The 16,437-nt window shown below is 35.7% G+C and overlaps 1 protein-coding gene across 1 annotated transcript; it reads left to right on the forward strand.

Moving 5' to 3' along the window:
- Positions 1-10,324: 10,324 nt before the first annotated feature.
- LOC110929267 (cytokinin riboside 5'-monophosphate phosphoribohydrolase LOG8) lies at positions 10,325-14,094 on the forward strand. The gene is made up of 9 exons (XM_022172400.2): positions 10,325-10,343; positions 10,441-10,474; positions 10,681-10,807; positions 11,078-11,175; positions 11,291-11,321; positions 12,804-12,903; positions 12,978-13,048; positions 13,401-13,544; positions 13,655-14,094. Exons 1-9 carry the CDS (start codon positions 10,337-10,339, stop codon positions 13,739-13,741), a joined length of 699 nt encoding a protein of 232 aa, XP_022028092.1. The 5' UTR covers positions 10,325-10,336; the 3' UTR covers positions 13,742-14,094.
- The last annotated feature ends 2,343 nt before the right edge of the window (positions 14,095-16,437 follow it).

A 16,437-nucleotide genomic window follows, 5' to 3' on the forward strand; every position in this document is an offset into this window, starting at 1 on the left:
AGGAGCAGTTAACTCTTAGCAAGGACATAATTTTACGATTAAATGGACGAATATGGGTTCCGATTTATGGAGGACTACAAGATGTTGTCCTCCAGGAAGCCCATAGTTCCAAATATTCTGTTCACCCGGGAGCTGATAAGATGTATCAGGATCTAAAGGCAAATTATTGGTGGATAGGCTTGAAAAAGTCTGTAGCCGCTTATGTAGCAAAATGCTTAACTTGTGCGCAAGTCAAAGCTGAGCATCAAAAGCCATCAGGCTTGCTACAACAGCCTGAACTCCCCGAATGGAAGTGGGAATGTGTAACTATGGATTTTATTACCAAGTTACCCAAGACAGGGAAAGGAAATGACACAATATGGGTTATAGTCGACAGACTGACTAAGTCAGCTCATTTCTTACCCATTAAGGAGACTTATAGCTCCGATATGTTGGCCCAGTTATACGTTGATAAGATTGTAGCCTTACATGGCATACCTGTGTCTATTATCTCTGACAGAGATACTAGATACACGTCTCATTTCTGGAAAAGCTTCCAGCAATCTTTGGGCACACGTTTGAATTTTAGTACGGCTTACCATCCTCAGACAGACGGTCAGAGTGAGCGTACTATTCAAACGTTGGAAGACATGCTACATGCATGTGCTATCGATTTGGGTGGTAGTTGGGATAAGAACCTACCATTAATCGAATTCTCCTACAACAATAGCTACCATACCAGCATAAAGGCTGCGCCTTTCGAGGCATTATACGGTAGAAAGTGTAGATCGCCTGTTTGTTGGGCGGAAGTTGGAGATGTCCAATTATCAGGACCAGAGATAGTCTTCGAAACGACGGACAAGATTTTCCAGATTCGAGACCGTCTCAAAGCTGCCCGAGATAGGCAGAAGAGTTACGCGGATCCAAAGCGTAAAGATTTTCACTTCGAAGTAGGTGAAAAAGTGTTACTTAAAGTATCACCCTGGAAGGGGGTGATGCGTTTCGGTAAGAAAGGCAAACTAAGTCCGAGATACATAGGACCTTTCGAGGTTATCGAACATGTCGGGTCAGTTGCCTATAAGTTAAACTTACCGGAGGAGCTCAATGGAATTCACAATGTGTTCCACATCTGCAATCTGAAAAAGTGTTTCGCTGACGAATCACTGGTAATACCCCATACAGATGTGCATATAGATGAGAGCTTGAAATTTGTGGAGAAACCTTTGTCGATTGAAGATCGACAGGTAAAGAAGCTTCGAAGGAAGCATGTACCGATTGTAAAAGTCAAATGGGATGCCCGTAGGGGTCCCGAATTCACGTGGGAGGTTGAATCCATGATGAAGGAGAAATACCCTTATTTATTTCAGTAAATCTCGGGTCGAGATTTATTTTAAGGGGGTGAGGATGTAACACCTCGAAATTTTGTGTCCAATAATGTGTTAACACGTGTCATGAGTTTACACGTGGCATTAAATATTTAATAAAGGACTAAAGTTGACAAACCTTGAAAGTATGTAAATTCGAGGGTTATAAATGTCAACGAAGGGTAAATATACTGAATAGTAACCCTAAACGATGCTCGTACCTTCAAACGAATAAATCATGGATCGTACGGGGCAAAACGCGAGAGAAAGTGAGAGATTACGAGCTACAGGGGTTAATTGTGTCAACATGTTTAATTTATACCTCTGAGTGACCCTTTGACGAACCCAAGGCTTTGTAACAGTAAAATACGCTCACTAGAATATACTATATAAATTTCGCGAAGTTCCGTTTTAAAACGAGAAAGTTATGATCAAATTCGTATGCGAGGGGTTAAAAGCGTCAACAATAAAAGTTAAGGCTTTCCGGATAGTAATTAAACTAACCGGGGACTTAACAATGCGGGTAAAAGTCACTAGGCCCTTAATGGTAAATAATCGAGGGCCAAATTGCAAAGTTACCCCTTCGAAACCGAAAGGTCAGGTTAATGATTACAAAAGATTTGAAAATCTTGGAAATCAGACCTCAGGCGGGCCGCGTTGATGAAATAAGCAAGTTAATGCGGGCCGCGAGCCACCTGTTGATTCGTTTACTGACATGAAGATTCAGGCGGCCCGCTTCCGAGTTGCTGAATCCTAATGCGGGCCGCGAAAGGACCCCAGATGCAGAATACTTGGACAGACTTGCTGTTTGAGCTTGTGAACGATCATTGAGGCAATTAATGAAGCATGGGCGCCCTCTACATGACCCCTAGCACCCAGGGCCACTTGCTGATCATCCATGATCCATTGTAGGGTGATGTGTAATGATCCTAAGCCCAATTTTTCACTATAAAAGGACATACATTGTGCACAAATGAAACACACCTCAAATGTGCATTCTAGATCATCTCTGGAGCTCTCAAGCACTCTTCTAACATCCTAAGTCGTGCACCAAGCTTCAGTAAGTGTGTCTACCCTTTTATGGCTTAGTTTTTGCTTAGTTTAGCTTAAAAGTCAATCCGTCGTAGTTAACGATTGACTTTGCGATAAATCACAATTGGTCCAGTGATTTGTCGAATCAAAGATAGTTATATGATGGTAATCATGTGGGCATTAAACCCCTAAAAGGGCACCCTCTGATTCCCACTCTAACTAGTCCGAATGTCGAGTCAAACGTGCTTAGAAAAAGTCAACAGAAATGCTATTTTGCGATTTCTTGCATAATCAGTAATGTAGATGATATGTAACCTGTTTAAACACTCATAAAACATGATAATAAGTATATAAACTAGTCTAAGCTTGTTTGATCCGACCATTTACTGTTTTGACCCGGTTCGGAGCCGAAAGTCGCAAAAGCTTTGACTTTTGCTTTGACTTCAGTTCTGACCCGTTAAAGTTTGATTTAGATATACCTTAGGACCCTCTTAGGACCAGGTTACATGATGGTACAACCCTCTGTGACCGGTTCGTTGTTTGTCCGAGTCTTTTACACATTTCCGTTAAATGCTTAAAAGTTGACCGTAACGCCCTTTTTAATTTAAAACGAGAATTTCGGACATGTGAAAGAACCATAACCTTAGTTACTGATTTCTAAGCATGTCCCTAAAATTTCACATCAATCCGAGGTCTAGAATAGGAGTTATGCTAAATAGCGCAAATTACTGAAACTTTAGTAATTTAATAGCGCAATGAGCATAACGCCTATCTAAACCCAGATTTCGACACCAAACCTTTTACTCACTGATGTAAAATAATATTTTGGGATTTTTAAATATTTTTAATTATTTTTAACCTGCTCATAACCTACGGTTATGGCAACGGTTCGGTAAATACCGAATATACCCATTTCGGCCATAACTTGAGTTCTATAAGGTCTTTTGACCCGATTCCAGTTGCTACTGATTTTAAATAATAAATAAAGTATTTTAGACTTTATAAACTGTTTGGGAATCTCAGACTTCCTGTAGAACTCAGAAACCTCTTTTATAATCTTTAAAAAAGACCGAAATACCCCTACGGGGCATAATATGAACTTAAACTCGTTACGGGCATTATGGAAGGTATCCTACTGATACCACAACCTCTTTAAGGCATATTGACTTAGGAAACCAGTGTAGGACTCTTACGGTTACCCGTTACGCCTATTGCGCGCACGGTTCGGCTTGTGTAACCAGTTTACATAAACTAGCCGAAACAGGTCAAACCATATTGTTTTGACCCCAAAATCCAGAGTGTGATTACTATACCCATATAAAACAAGTCTTCAAACTTGTTGGGTCAAAATCACATTCCATTCCCGGTTTTCTCCTTTCGCGCGATTAAACCGTAACTATCCTTTGAAACTGACCGGTCTAAGCTACGGCTAAATTAAAGACCCGTTAGGATTCTAATAGGTTAATTTAAACCTTCGTTCCAGATTAGGAGACCAGTAAAAGCTATCTGCACTTTATTTCGATTAAGGGTTTATACTTGCAAAGGTAAATACTTTTAACTTATTTTCCGTTATACGGGATTGGGTTACGGTACATAGTATACCGCTTGATCGGGCATCAAATTCTCCACCGATTGAGTGGGTAATTGAATAAGTTTTATCGGCTCGTTTAAACAGTCTTGTTACTTAAAAGCCTTTGGGGGGTTAATGACCATATCCCGGATATCCCTGGCATCATTTTACGAAATGGCCACGACCTAAGCGCGGAGTGTAGGCGTACACTCGTCAGTGCATAAATCGTTGTGGTGTGTCTATTGATCTTTAACCCGGACTTGATCCGGGCTACTGAACGCATAAGGAACATGTAATTCGTTCACAAGATTATATATTTAAATAATTCTCCCAAGTTATAAAAGAATTTGTGCCTTGTGCATTCAAATCAATTTTAGTAAACATTTTTCAAAAGTGTCGGTTTAATGTATTTACCAGTGTAAACTGACGTATTTTCCCAAAAAGATTAAATGCAGGTACTAAACGTAATTGGCTGGCTATATCTCCTTAGCATCTTGTCTCGCAAGCTTAAGGATGCCTTCGTCTGTTGAACAATACTTTTGTTATTATTATTGATCCCCTGTGGATTTTATTTCAACAATGGTGATACTTTGATATTACAGTAAATGTTGAAATATATTTATCTTTATGCTTCCGCTGTGCATTCATATATTGTGTGGTTTGACTATATTGTTGCCAACTACGTCACGATAATCCCCCACCGGGCCCACCGGTGAGACACGTGGAAATCGGGGTGTGACAGTGCTGCCCCTTTTTGCTCTACCACACACACCTCTTATAAGTTTATAGAACGATTTGGCTTTGCGCAGCGCAGTGCGCGGGACACATGTCTCTATCTTGTATTTGCCTGGCTTCTTTCTCTTCTATTTCACTAATGTGTAGGTGTTCAGAGCTGATATAAATCCAGGTGCTGTGATGAGTTAAGTCGCGTTCGGTTCCCAAATTGCTTCTGTAACGCAAAGAAACTACCCATGACGAAGTTAGAATGTTCGTTTGATATCATACGTTGGTGATGTTTCTGCTTTTGTAGCCCGCGGCGCAACGCGCGCGGGTCACTTTTCTAGTTATTATTATAAAAAGATATCAATTTCAAACGGACAAAATCAGATATCTCACCACTACACTTTTTCACCAAGTTGTTTGGTTAAGATGACGTGGACGCTACGTGTCGAAAAAGACCAAACCACATACCTCACCACTACAAATGATCTGACATGATGCAGGTACATTTAATACTAGATTGTTGCCCTCGGCCGCGCGTTGCGGCGGCAACGGCTTAGTTGTTTATAGCTGGCAACGCGTTATATAATCCGTTAACTATACGAAAACGCGTGTTTCGATGTATTCAATCTAAAGCATTGCGTTTACAAAAGAAACGGAATCGAACCCGGGTTGGTTCGTTTAGTGAGGGTTCCACCTAAACACTACACCACCCTTACCTTTGCATCAAGACTTAGCAATGTCAAACGTACAGTAACTCAAATTTGTAGCGTCGAATGAAAATGTTATATTTGACCCGACTCGTTTGCGAACACAGTTGACGTCAAAACGTAAACCAAACGAAAACGTATGTAAAAATAAGAATGAAAGCATATTATATTTGACCAGACTCGTTTCCGAAAAAAAAACTATGTTGAAACATGAGTTTTGTATCATTTACGCAGAAACGTGAATTTATACCGACACGTATATTAAAAAGTCAAAATGTAAACCAATCGAACATGTACATAAAAATAAGCATGAAAATGCATTATATATGACACGACTCGTTTCCGAAAAAATTACGTCAAAATGCGAATTTATATCGACTCGTACATAAAAATAACCACGTGAGAAAATTGTTTTTTAGTTTTAAGCTAAAGAATGAAAATATAGGGGTAAATTTGAAAAGTTAAAACCCAATGGTGTGAAAATGACGATTTATAAAGTTTATAGAAAGTTTTCTAAAGTCCAGGGGTTATTTTTGTCAATTTAGAAAGATTAGGGTGTTTTTTTGTCTTTTACGCAGTCAATATTGGTTTGGTTTATTACATGATTGGTAAGGTACCGATATGGTACGATATTACCAATCGCTATAGCAACCGAACGGAAAAACCTACAAATTAAATCGTAATGTTTAAAACTTATCGACACGTGTTTGACTCGTTGTTTTTTCTATTATTTAGCTAAGCGAATTAAATGACTTTTTTTCATTAAGAATATTATTTTCAACAATTACAAAGTATTTAGTTAAACAATAATAAAAAAAAACTTATGATCTAGTGGTATGGTGTTTGGTTTATGACAATGGTGTGAGTTCAAAGCTAGGTGAAATTTTAGTGTAAAAAAATGTTTTTAAAAAACATTAGTTATCAAGTTCAGCAATAATTAAATTAGTATTAAATATGAATGGAATAATGATTTAGTTATATTATTATTGAAATGTGTAAACAATTAATTTCATTAAGTAGAAAAAAAAAAGAAATTGAAAGAATGGAGGGGTTAGTTCTTTTGTCAATTAAAATTACAAAACATTTTAAAAAAAAAGAGAGGAACACGCTTCGAAATCGTGACCTACTACTAAAGTGCAAAATCAATTAACCACTTGACCATATCGAGTCTCATTTAACAACAGCAAACAATTAATTATATAGTAAAGAAGGCAGTGGCTGTGCACCGACCTTTCTTTTTAAGTTTATATACAATTATATTTAGATGTAATGTATCGGTTTGGTATGAACTAGATGCTTGTATTCTATCCTTATCATATATGAGTAAACAACCAAAATGGTTCCTGAGGTTTGGTCATTTTTGCCACTTTAATTCAAAACTCAAACCTTTTGAATCTGGGTCTCTATGGTTTCAATTTTGTTGACATTTTCATCCAAAAACAAAATCTGGTCAGATTTTCAATTAAGATCCAATTTTTTGTCTTTTTCCTCCCTTTTAATGACGGGCAAAATGGTCATATTTTTTAAATTTGTTATAATAAAACGTTAAAAGACCATTTTCCCTTCTCCATACTACGCCCCAAGCAAACTAATGTTTTCAATTGAATTGTAACTGATGTTTTGTAAAAGGGTGAGTGTAGGGTTCAATTGAAGCTAACCTGTATAACTTGTTCGATTGAAGTGTTTGCAGGTGTGGGTTGGGTGGAGGATGAGGCTTAGTGGGTGGTGGTGGTGGTGTGGAGAAGGAGGAGGATGGTTGTGTAGTGGTGGGGGTGGGCCCCACTTAAATCATTTAATATATATATATATATAGGGGATGGTTCAAATGAAAACCACTTTTATTGTGAAAACTCGAAAACTAACTAAAAAAGCCTAAAAAAAACCTAAAAAACATACAATTTTTTTTTTACAATTTTTTTTTAGAAAAATCGCTACTTTTTATATATGGAAAAAAAATTTCAAAAAAAAAAATTTTTTTTTGGTTGTACTGCATATGTGCACTAATACGGAAAGCCTAAACCACTTAACCCACCCCCCACCGACACCCCCAAAAACCTAAACCCCCCCAACCCCCCCCCCCCCCCCACAAAAAAAACCTAAATTCACCCTCCCACCAAAAGCCTAACCCCCCCCCCCCCCCCAAAAAAAAAAAAAAAAAACCTAAACCCCCCCACCCCCCACCCTCTCGAAAACCTAAAACTAAACCCTAAACATAAACCCGAAAAAAACCTAACCCCCCACCCCCCCCCCAAAAAAACCTAAACCCCCCTCCACCCCACACCCAAAAACCTAATCCTAATCCTAAACCTCCAAAAAAACTAACCCTAAAAGCTAAACTAGAATCAAAAAGCTAATTTTAAGCATGTAATGCACATTGTAGTACATGTTATATTGCACATGTGCACTACTATAATAATAGTATTGAAAACAAGACGACACCATAAATCTTTTTTTATGTCATAAAAAATATGCTCGAATATACTTGAATGAAAGATAAGAAAATTTGTGATCTTATGATGCCATTTTTGTTTTAAAATGATAACGTATGGAGAAATGGGAAATGTTTGAAAAGTTATATATTTTTTGTTCCAATTTTACCCCTCCTTCATTAAAAGTCTCCCCCCTCCTTTTTAGTGGGTTTTAGTTAGTTTTCTAGTTTTCACAATAACTAGTGGTTTTCATTTGAACCTTCCCCTATATATATATATATATATATATATATATATATATATATATATATATATATATATATATATATATATATATATTTCAAATAATAAATCAAATTTTTATGTTTAGTAAGAACAATTTAGTAATTTCACACCAACTTAACTGACCAAACTAACTCACATTTACTCAAGGTACTATCCTAGTAATAAAATAACAAACCATAGGGAGCATACCTGCTATATCCAAAAGGTGGAGACTAAACGTGAAAAAACGTAAAACCACATAGACTATTCGGGCAATTAACTCGTAATTTTATCAAACAAGATTTCTATGAATGATATTTTCTTTATAAGTTAGGCACATATTCCTTTGTACATAGCGAGTTTTTTGAAAAAAAAAAACATTTGCATGACCCCACCACAACGTCACTCCACTCTATAAAAACTAGATTTTAGCAGGTGTCACGCGTTTCGGCGGCAACGTCACGTCTGTAACTTCGTTACATGGGATACGATGATGACATTAATGTGTGATGCTCACACGTGATGTGACGCGTTTTTTACTTTGTTATACATATTGTGTTAGTGACACTAACTTGGTTATAAACAAATAAAAAGATATGTAAGAACTGCTCAATTTACTTCAAATATAATTGTTATGATTTATGACAAAAATGTAAGAATTGCTCTAGTTTCGTAATGGTTGTAAGGTTTTTTGATTAATATCGTTTTATTTTTCTAAACAAAAGATTATGAGAATTTAAAATGATTATTATTACACTTCATATAAATCATTATGAGAATATTAATGATTATTATTAGGCTTCATATAAATTACTATAAATTACTGTATTATCACAATATATGAAGTTGTCATATATTGAAGGTTAAAAAAGAAAAATTGTTAAAGGTTGAGGGTTAGTATGTATATGTATTAAAAGGTGAATGTTTAAAGAGAAAGGTCCCACTGACCTTTCTCTTTTAAGATATGTGGTGTTGTGATGTTCCTAATTACTACCATCACCCTCCACAACATCACTCCACTCTCATTCACCACCCTATATAGTGTGGTCCATGACTCCACCATCATCCGCCACCAATCAAATTACCCCATTTAATTATAGGAGGCTACATGTCGGTTGTGCGGGGAAGCCGACGAAGATGCAAATCACCTTTTTTCGTCATGCTACGTAGCGGCGGTTGTATGGCAAAAGGTTAGTGCATGGTGTAAAATCCCACCCATTTATGCATTTGAGTTTAGAGACCTCCTCAAGATTTACAAAAGTATGCATGGCTTGGAACATAAAAAGAAGCTGGTTCAATTAATCATCTTAACGACATGCTGGATAATTTGGAAGCCTCGGAATGATGTTATCTTTGCTGGAAAATGAATAGCTATTGACAGAATATTTGGAGAACTACAATCGTTGGCTTTCACATGGATAAAGTATAGAGCAAAGGGCTTTATGACGAATTGGAAGACTTGGGTGAATTTTAATTTTTAACCTTTAATGTTATGTGTATGATTTTTTTTTGGGTGAATATCAAAGGTGATGACAGTATGTTGCTAAAACTTCACTGGTAACATCTGCCATATATAAATAATTAAAGGAGGTTTATGATTGACACAAAATATACATGCTCATTATACATGGATTGAGAGAGGTGATTACCACGCAAATCATGTCTCATATATCAATCCATGACCCAACGTCTAATTTTTTTAAGACTTTTGCATCCAACACAATTTTTTTCGTAATTTATCTTTATAGTTGATTTTTAAAGCTTTAGGTCTTTTTAATTAATTGAGTAGTTTTTATTAAACTAAGAAAACACATAATTCACAATTGACTTGTGAAATTTTTTCAAGCTTGCTCGGCTTATTTATTATTTATTAATTATTTTTTATATTATGTTTATAATATATTCATATTTTCTATACAATCTACATTACTTAATTAATTTTACCATAATTTTATATATAATAATAGTATTACACATATACATTCTTTAATATTCAATAAAAGTTATATAAATAAAAAAAAAACGTTTAGACTCACAACTCACAAGCCAGCTCAACTCGAAATCTAAAGCTTAGGCTCCAGCTCGTTTATTAAATCAATTAAGTTCGACCCGATTTATGTTATTAACGAACCTATCTTCTGTAACTCACGAGCAAAATAACCACAAGTTAAAACCAAAATAATCACAAAAAGAACAGAGTTTCTGCGATCACTGAGATGTGATTTGAGGGTAGGATTTACGGGCCAACCCCATTCACCATAACTTGCAATGATGGGTAACATGAAAAGATTATAAAATCACTAGATATGCTGTTTTTTTTTTTTTCATTTATTGTTTCCATTATTAAATATTCTTTACATGGCTCCACACAGGTGTTGAATCGAGCATGCGGGCCATTCTTTTGTGGTTTCCCCTCCTCATATTCATATATGCCCAAAATTGAATTTAAACAAAACTCAATTTTTATGTTTTCATTTAATATTATTTTATTTATTATCTTTAAAAAAATATATATTTCAATATTTTAGTATGTAATGTAATCTCAGTTGTCCCCTCAAGGTTTTAAAGGAGATAAATGTGCAAACTTTGATTACTTTTTTGTCGTCATAAAGTCTTGAAGGTTTGATAATGGAAGAGGGTTCAAGCAGCAAGTTCAAGAAGATTTGTGTGTTCTGTGGAAGTCATTCTGGTCATCGAGAAGTCTTCAGTGTTGCTGCTACTCAATTGGGAGATGAATTGGTTAATTGGTTTCCGTTTATTATCTTATTTTGGCTGATTTTTGTATTGGATATGTGTCTGTTTTTGTTGCACACCTTCTGTTTGATAAAATGCCTCTTAGAACATGGTTTTTTTTATAAAAATTGGATCTTGATTGTTTTTCTGATTGGTGTTGTGATTATTTATTGCCTTCTTGTTGGTACATATGTTGATGGTTTTTGTTTATTGTATTATTAGGTCTTGATGTCTTGTTTTCTTGATTAAAGTTTGTGATTATTTTGTTGATTGCAGGTTAATAGGAAGATAAGTTTGGTGTATGGTGGTGGAAGTATTGGTCTAATGGGAATGATAGCTCAGAGAGTTTTCGATGGAGGTTGCCGAGTTCTTGGGTAATATACACAATACACTAACAACAATTCTTGTTCTTTGTGTGATTTTTGTTACTGCTTGCTGATGAATGCCGTACCGATCTTAACTAAATCATTGTTGTTTACTCACATGCAGGGTTATCCCAAAAGCTCTTGTACCCCTTGAGGTAATTACCCTTTAAATTTAAAAATTGTGAGTTTTTCTCATAACGTAGTACCCTACCGTCCCTTTTAGGCCAATAGGTTCAGTTCATTGGTTAGATTTGATGGCCCTTTAAACGGATTGATTAACGAAATCAAGATACACACGATCATATTGACAGTAAACAACTGATTCGTATTATTATTTTCTCTATGAACGAATGAATACAACCGATCCCTATCAGCGCTATTTATACACGCCGGAATACCACCGGTGAACCGTCGCAGCGTTTCAATAATGAACACGACATACCGTTTGCATATTTAACTATTTACAATACTAGCCCAATGTTTTATATATCTACATTTAGGGCACTAACTACAGTAACAAAGTTTATTAACTAAACTTAACGAACTTAACAAGATCGATGATTGTTTCCAACAAGATTATGGTTTATGGACACGGATAAGAAAAGAATAATCTTATGTCAAGTGTTCTTGTGTTGCAATTCTTTAGCCCCTTACTTTCTTGAGGTTGAGCATGCAATGGTACATAAGTAGGTGTGCTGCTTTTGGTTGATTTTATTGCAGAGTTCTTGTGTTTAGGTTCATCCATGTAGGATAAATTGCTTTGAGGTTTGACACGTTGGATGCGTAGGATTATAGATCAAAAGTTTGAAACAAATAAACAAACGTGCCCAGTATAATTCCACTTATAGCAAAAGCTACTAGTAGGGTCTGGGGATATAGAGGCTGCTCCCGCTGAGTCTCCCGGCTCAAAAAATCTTTTTTTTCCTTGAAAATACAAACTTAGCTATATCAGTTAGTGACTAAGTAACAAAAAGCAAATAAATAGCAATCCATATAACATAAAATGTGGCTATGAGAATCAAAGCAACGACCAATTTAAAAGTACTAATAATGATGTCAGTAAACTGCGGCTAGCATAAGGTGGTGAACAAACTACAATAGCAACATACAAAAGAGCAAAGAGACAAGAAAAATAGTAACCCCCTTGAAAGTAAAAGAAAAAGGGTAATTGCACGGTACCCCTGACCGCGGGAGGGATCCCCCTCCCCAAGCTAGCGACCCGGCAACGCTGCCTGGCGGTGACTACCCAGCCGTTTCGAGGGGAGCGAAGAGCCTGCAAGCAGGATTCGAACCCGAGCACTTTAGGCCTCGAACCGGTTTAACTTGGGTGCCGGTGGCCATTGGGCTGACACCCAATGGTTAACCCCCTTGAAAGTACCTATACACCCTAAAATAACACGGCACAACTAAGACTAAGACCAACAAAATTATAGGAAAAGCTAAGGTCCAAAACATATCTAAGGCAGATCTATACGCTCCCCTAAAAGATAATGCAAAATCAATTTAAAAGATCACTTAAGCATAATTTGACATAAAATGTCTAGTTTGTAGTCCTATGCTTTCAAGATAGCTATGCATTAAATGTGTTTTTTTGGACGTTTAAGTGAAGTTTAGTTCCAATTTGCTAATGTCGATAGATCTCTGGTGCAAGTGTTGGAGAGGTACATATTGTTTCAGATATGCATGAAAGGAAAGCTGAAATGGCTCGAGAAGCTGATGCCTTTATTGCCCTTCCTGGTATCTTTATAATTGTGTTCAAATTTCTTGAACTTTTCTATTGTAAGTCGTATTCATGGTGTCACTGCTTTCAGGAGGCTATGGAACCATGGAGGAAGTTTTAGAGATGATCACATGGTCACAACTTGGAATCCATAAAAAACCTGTGAGTTTTCATTTTTAATTTTCCAGATTAGAGGTTGCAATTTCGACTCATTTACTTAAGAATGTTTTGATTCAGGTTATATGATATCTTTACGGGTCAAACATGTAAAATTAAAAAAAAAATAGATAAAAAAGAAACTCGTCAAATGGGTAGAGTGTTGACAATGATTATTTACAAAAAAGTCTTTTTATTCAAAAACTAAATTATAATTGAAATAAACAAATTTTAATGCAATAAGTGTTTTAGATCAGTTTGGCCGTTTTGACCCACTACCCAACTGGCCATTTTACCACCTCGATTTGAGATTCTTGAACACAGGATTGCTTCCATAACCATTGAATTTATCTGCCAGGTTGGCCTCCTAAACGTTGATGGATATTACAACAGTTTGCTTGCACTATTTGACAATGGAGTCAAGGAAGGTTTCATCAAACCAAGTGCTAGAGACATTGTTTTATCAGCTTCAAATGCCATAGATTTGTTGACTAAAATGGAGGTACGGAGAAATTTAGAAACTTGATAATGAACATAATCCATTTTCTAGTTAAAGTTAATTTATTTTTATATATTTCATACATATTTATTTAACTTATGCTTGGGGTACAGCAATACACACCCGAGCATGACCATGTTGCACCGCATGAGAGCTGGCAAATGGAACAACTGGGGAATTATCCAAAACAAGGAACATAATTCAAACTTTCAAAGTCATTTCGTTCCGTTTAATAGGGACCAATTTCACATTCATTCCTTGAATTTGAAAGATTGACTTTGTGTGTTGAAATCTGCTTAGCAGGTTGTATTCTTTTCGTCTAGTGTGGGTTTGATTGTGCTAGGAATGATCAGTTACTGTATGATTCGTTCTTATCTGTGATGTTTGCGCTTTTGAAACAGTTAAAATTACATCAAAAGGAAAAAAAGGGTCGGTAGTATTCGGTCTCCTGGTGAACAAATTTCATCAAGGAACCGGATATTGTGCAATGTGCGACTCCAATGTTTGATGACTTTGTTATGTTTTTGTAGTAACTGATTGTTCTTTTCTTCAAGTTCTACCTCTAGTGTGTCACTATGATGATGCAATATGTATGAGAGGCCTGTTTTAGTGGTCTTGGCAGACTCCACAAACGGTTGGGTGTCCTTTACCAATCCTTCTGGTTTTGAGTATCATTTTAGTTGCATTGCATTGCATTCTGGTTAATCGGATTTATACATGCATTCATTATTATTCTATATAACAATTGCTGTAGGATGTTATCTACAGTACAAAGTTTGTCCATGAATTGAAACTTAATTACTAAACTACCATTTTCCTATTTTTCAATTGAAGTGATGCTATATGTATAGAGAGGAAAGGGTGGGATTCCATGGGTATCATCATGACTTTATAATAGTTATATGATACTATATATTATTATTATTAATTGAGCACATTAGTTAAATATTAAATATCAAATAGTTTTTATATTTTTTTAAAAGATTATATTAGTTCATTAAATAAGTGGTATTTATCACTTTTAAAATTATATATACGATCCACTAGAATAATCAATTGTGTCGATATAAACTCGAGTTTGTACATTTTACGTAGGTTCGTGTGTCTCTTTTACTGCGCTTTACGTCACGTAGCGGCATACATTCATATCTTTGCTTTGCGATTTTTACCCGTTTTGATCGATGTTTGCTTGCTACTTAGCGTGGGAGGGGGGTTAACCAAATGAATTCCCGCCGCGTAGCGCGGGGTGTTTTTGCTAGTTAGTAATAAGTGACATCAATTGTCCAAGAGAATAATAAATGATAGTAATGAGGTTAAGTCTTTTAACAACCGAAGGGAGTATGGCCTAGTGGACCAAGTTGTTGGATAAAACTTTGCCTTTATAAATGGTGAACGTTCAATCCCTATGGTAGACATATAAGATGTAATTTACTAGAGTGTGTGAGTTGTCGTTCTAAAATAAAGTATTTTAAGCGTAATATTTGTAGATATGTTATGAAATAATGATATCACTTATTAAATATGTTAGAAAATTGACAACATGAATTAAATTACTTAATGGATAACGTCTTTAACCCATTTAATTTGAATTTTATATAATAATAATAAGTACGTTATCTTTTCTTAAAACAAATTGAATACGTAGGTGTGTTTAATTTTTTTTCCTTTTGACGTTTCAGTATAAATTTCGTTGGAAATGGAAATGGAGTTGTATTCAAAATAAAATATTTTTTAGTATCGTAGGCTATACGAGGGCAGGTATCGTAATGGTAGTGTGACGAACAAAATTGATTATGACCAAACAATGTCCGTATCGGTACGCTTAGATGACATTTTCGTTATTGGGTTGCAGCAAGTAGACTGAGAGGTTGTTTCGCCTCTTGTCCTCGGATATGGGTAATATGTTTATAAAATTTTGAATATACCGTTGTGACGTGTTTATTTTTATCTATGATTCGATGAACGCAAATTAATTTCTTTGTTCAAACAAGTGAAGTGAGTTTTAAGATGTAATTGTTCATTTAAATGAGGGGAGTTTTATGGGTATTAATATTGGAATTTTGAACTAGTAGGATTTCCTTGTGCTATGCGGTGCGTATTCGGTTATTATTGATTCGATATGTATTAGCAATTTATATAGCAATCGAAAGAGAAAATTCAAAAATAAAATTGTGATATACCTAAGAAGATTAGAAGATATCAATATGTGTTTTACATCAATCAAAAATCATAAAAAAATAGGACAACAATATATTATAGGGAAAATGCCATAGAAATGTAATTAAGTTTGCTAACTGTTTCAATTAAGTCACTAGAACTTTTTTTGTCTATCTAAAGTAACTAAACTTTAATTTGGTCTTCTAATACTATGCAATTACCAGGTAATCAGGTTACTATTTTTTTCTTTTATTTTTTGTTTTATTTTAAGGCTTAATTGGTTATTATTTAGATTAGGTAGATTCTATAAACTCTAAAAAATATAAGCCCTTGCAACCTGCTACCGGTGTTTCGAAACTCCGATCACCAGACCCTTGGTCAACCCTCCCAACCCAACGCCGGCCCTCTGACGACCGACCATTCTTAAACGATGACGGCGACCAGCAACCTTCAACCGGAAACCTTCGACTACGACGACCAGGTATGCTTTCTTTCTTCGCGATCTGTGACCAGTGCGTTTTTCAGTTTCATGTTTACTGGTTCCTCAAGATAGTTGATGGGATAGTGGTGGCTAGGAAAAGACGAGAATGAATGATGCTCTTTTCGTTTCATGTTTACTGAATTATTGCTGTCTTGTTTCGTATTCACCAGATCCAAAAAGAATTGAGAATTGGTTTCATATTCTCTTCTCTGGCGCCATTAGAATTAGTCGAAGTGTCTTTTAAATTCTAAACAAATA

This window comes from Helianthus annuus, chromosome 6 (genome assembly GCF_002127325.2).
Source record: "Helianthus annuus cultivar XRQ/B chromosome 6, HanXRQr2.0-SUNRISE, whole genome shotgun sequence".
In the NCBI taxonomy this organism is placed as follows: domain Eukaryota; kingdom Viridiplantae; phylum Streptophyta; class Magnoliopsida; order Asterales; family Asteraceae; genus Helianthus; species Helianthus annuus.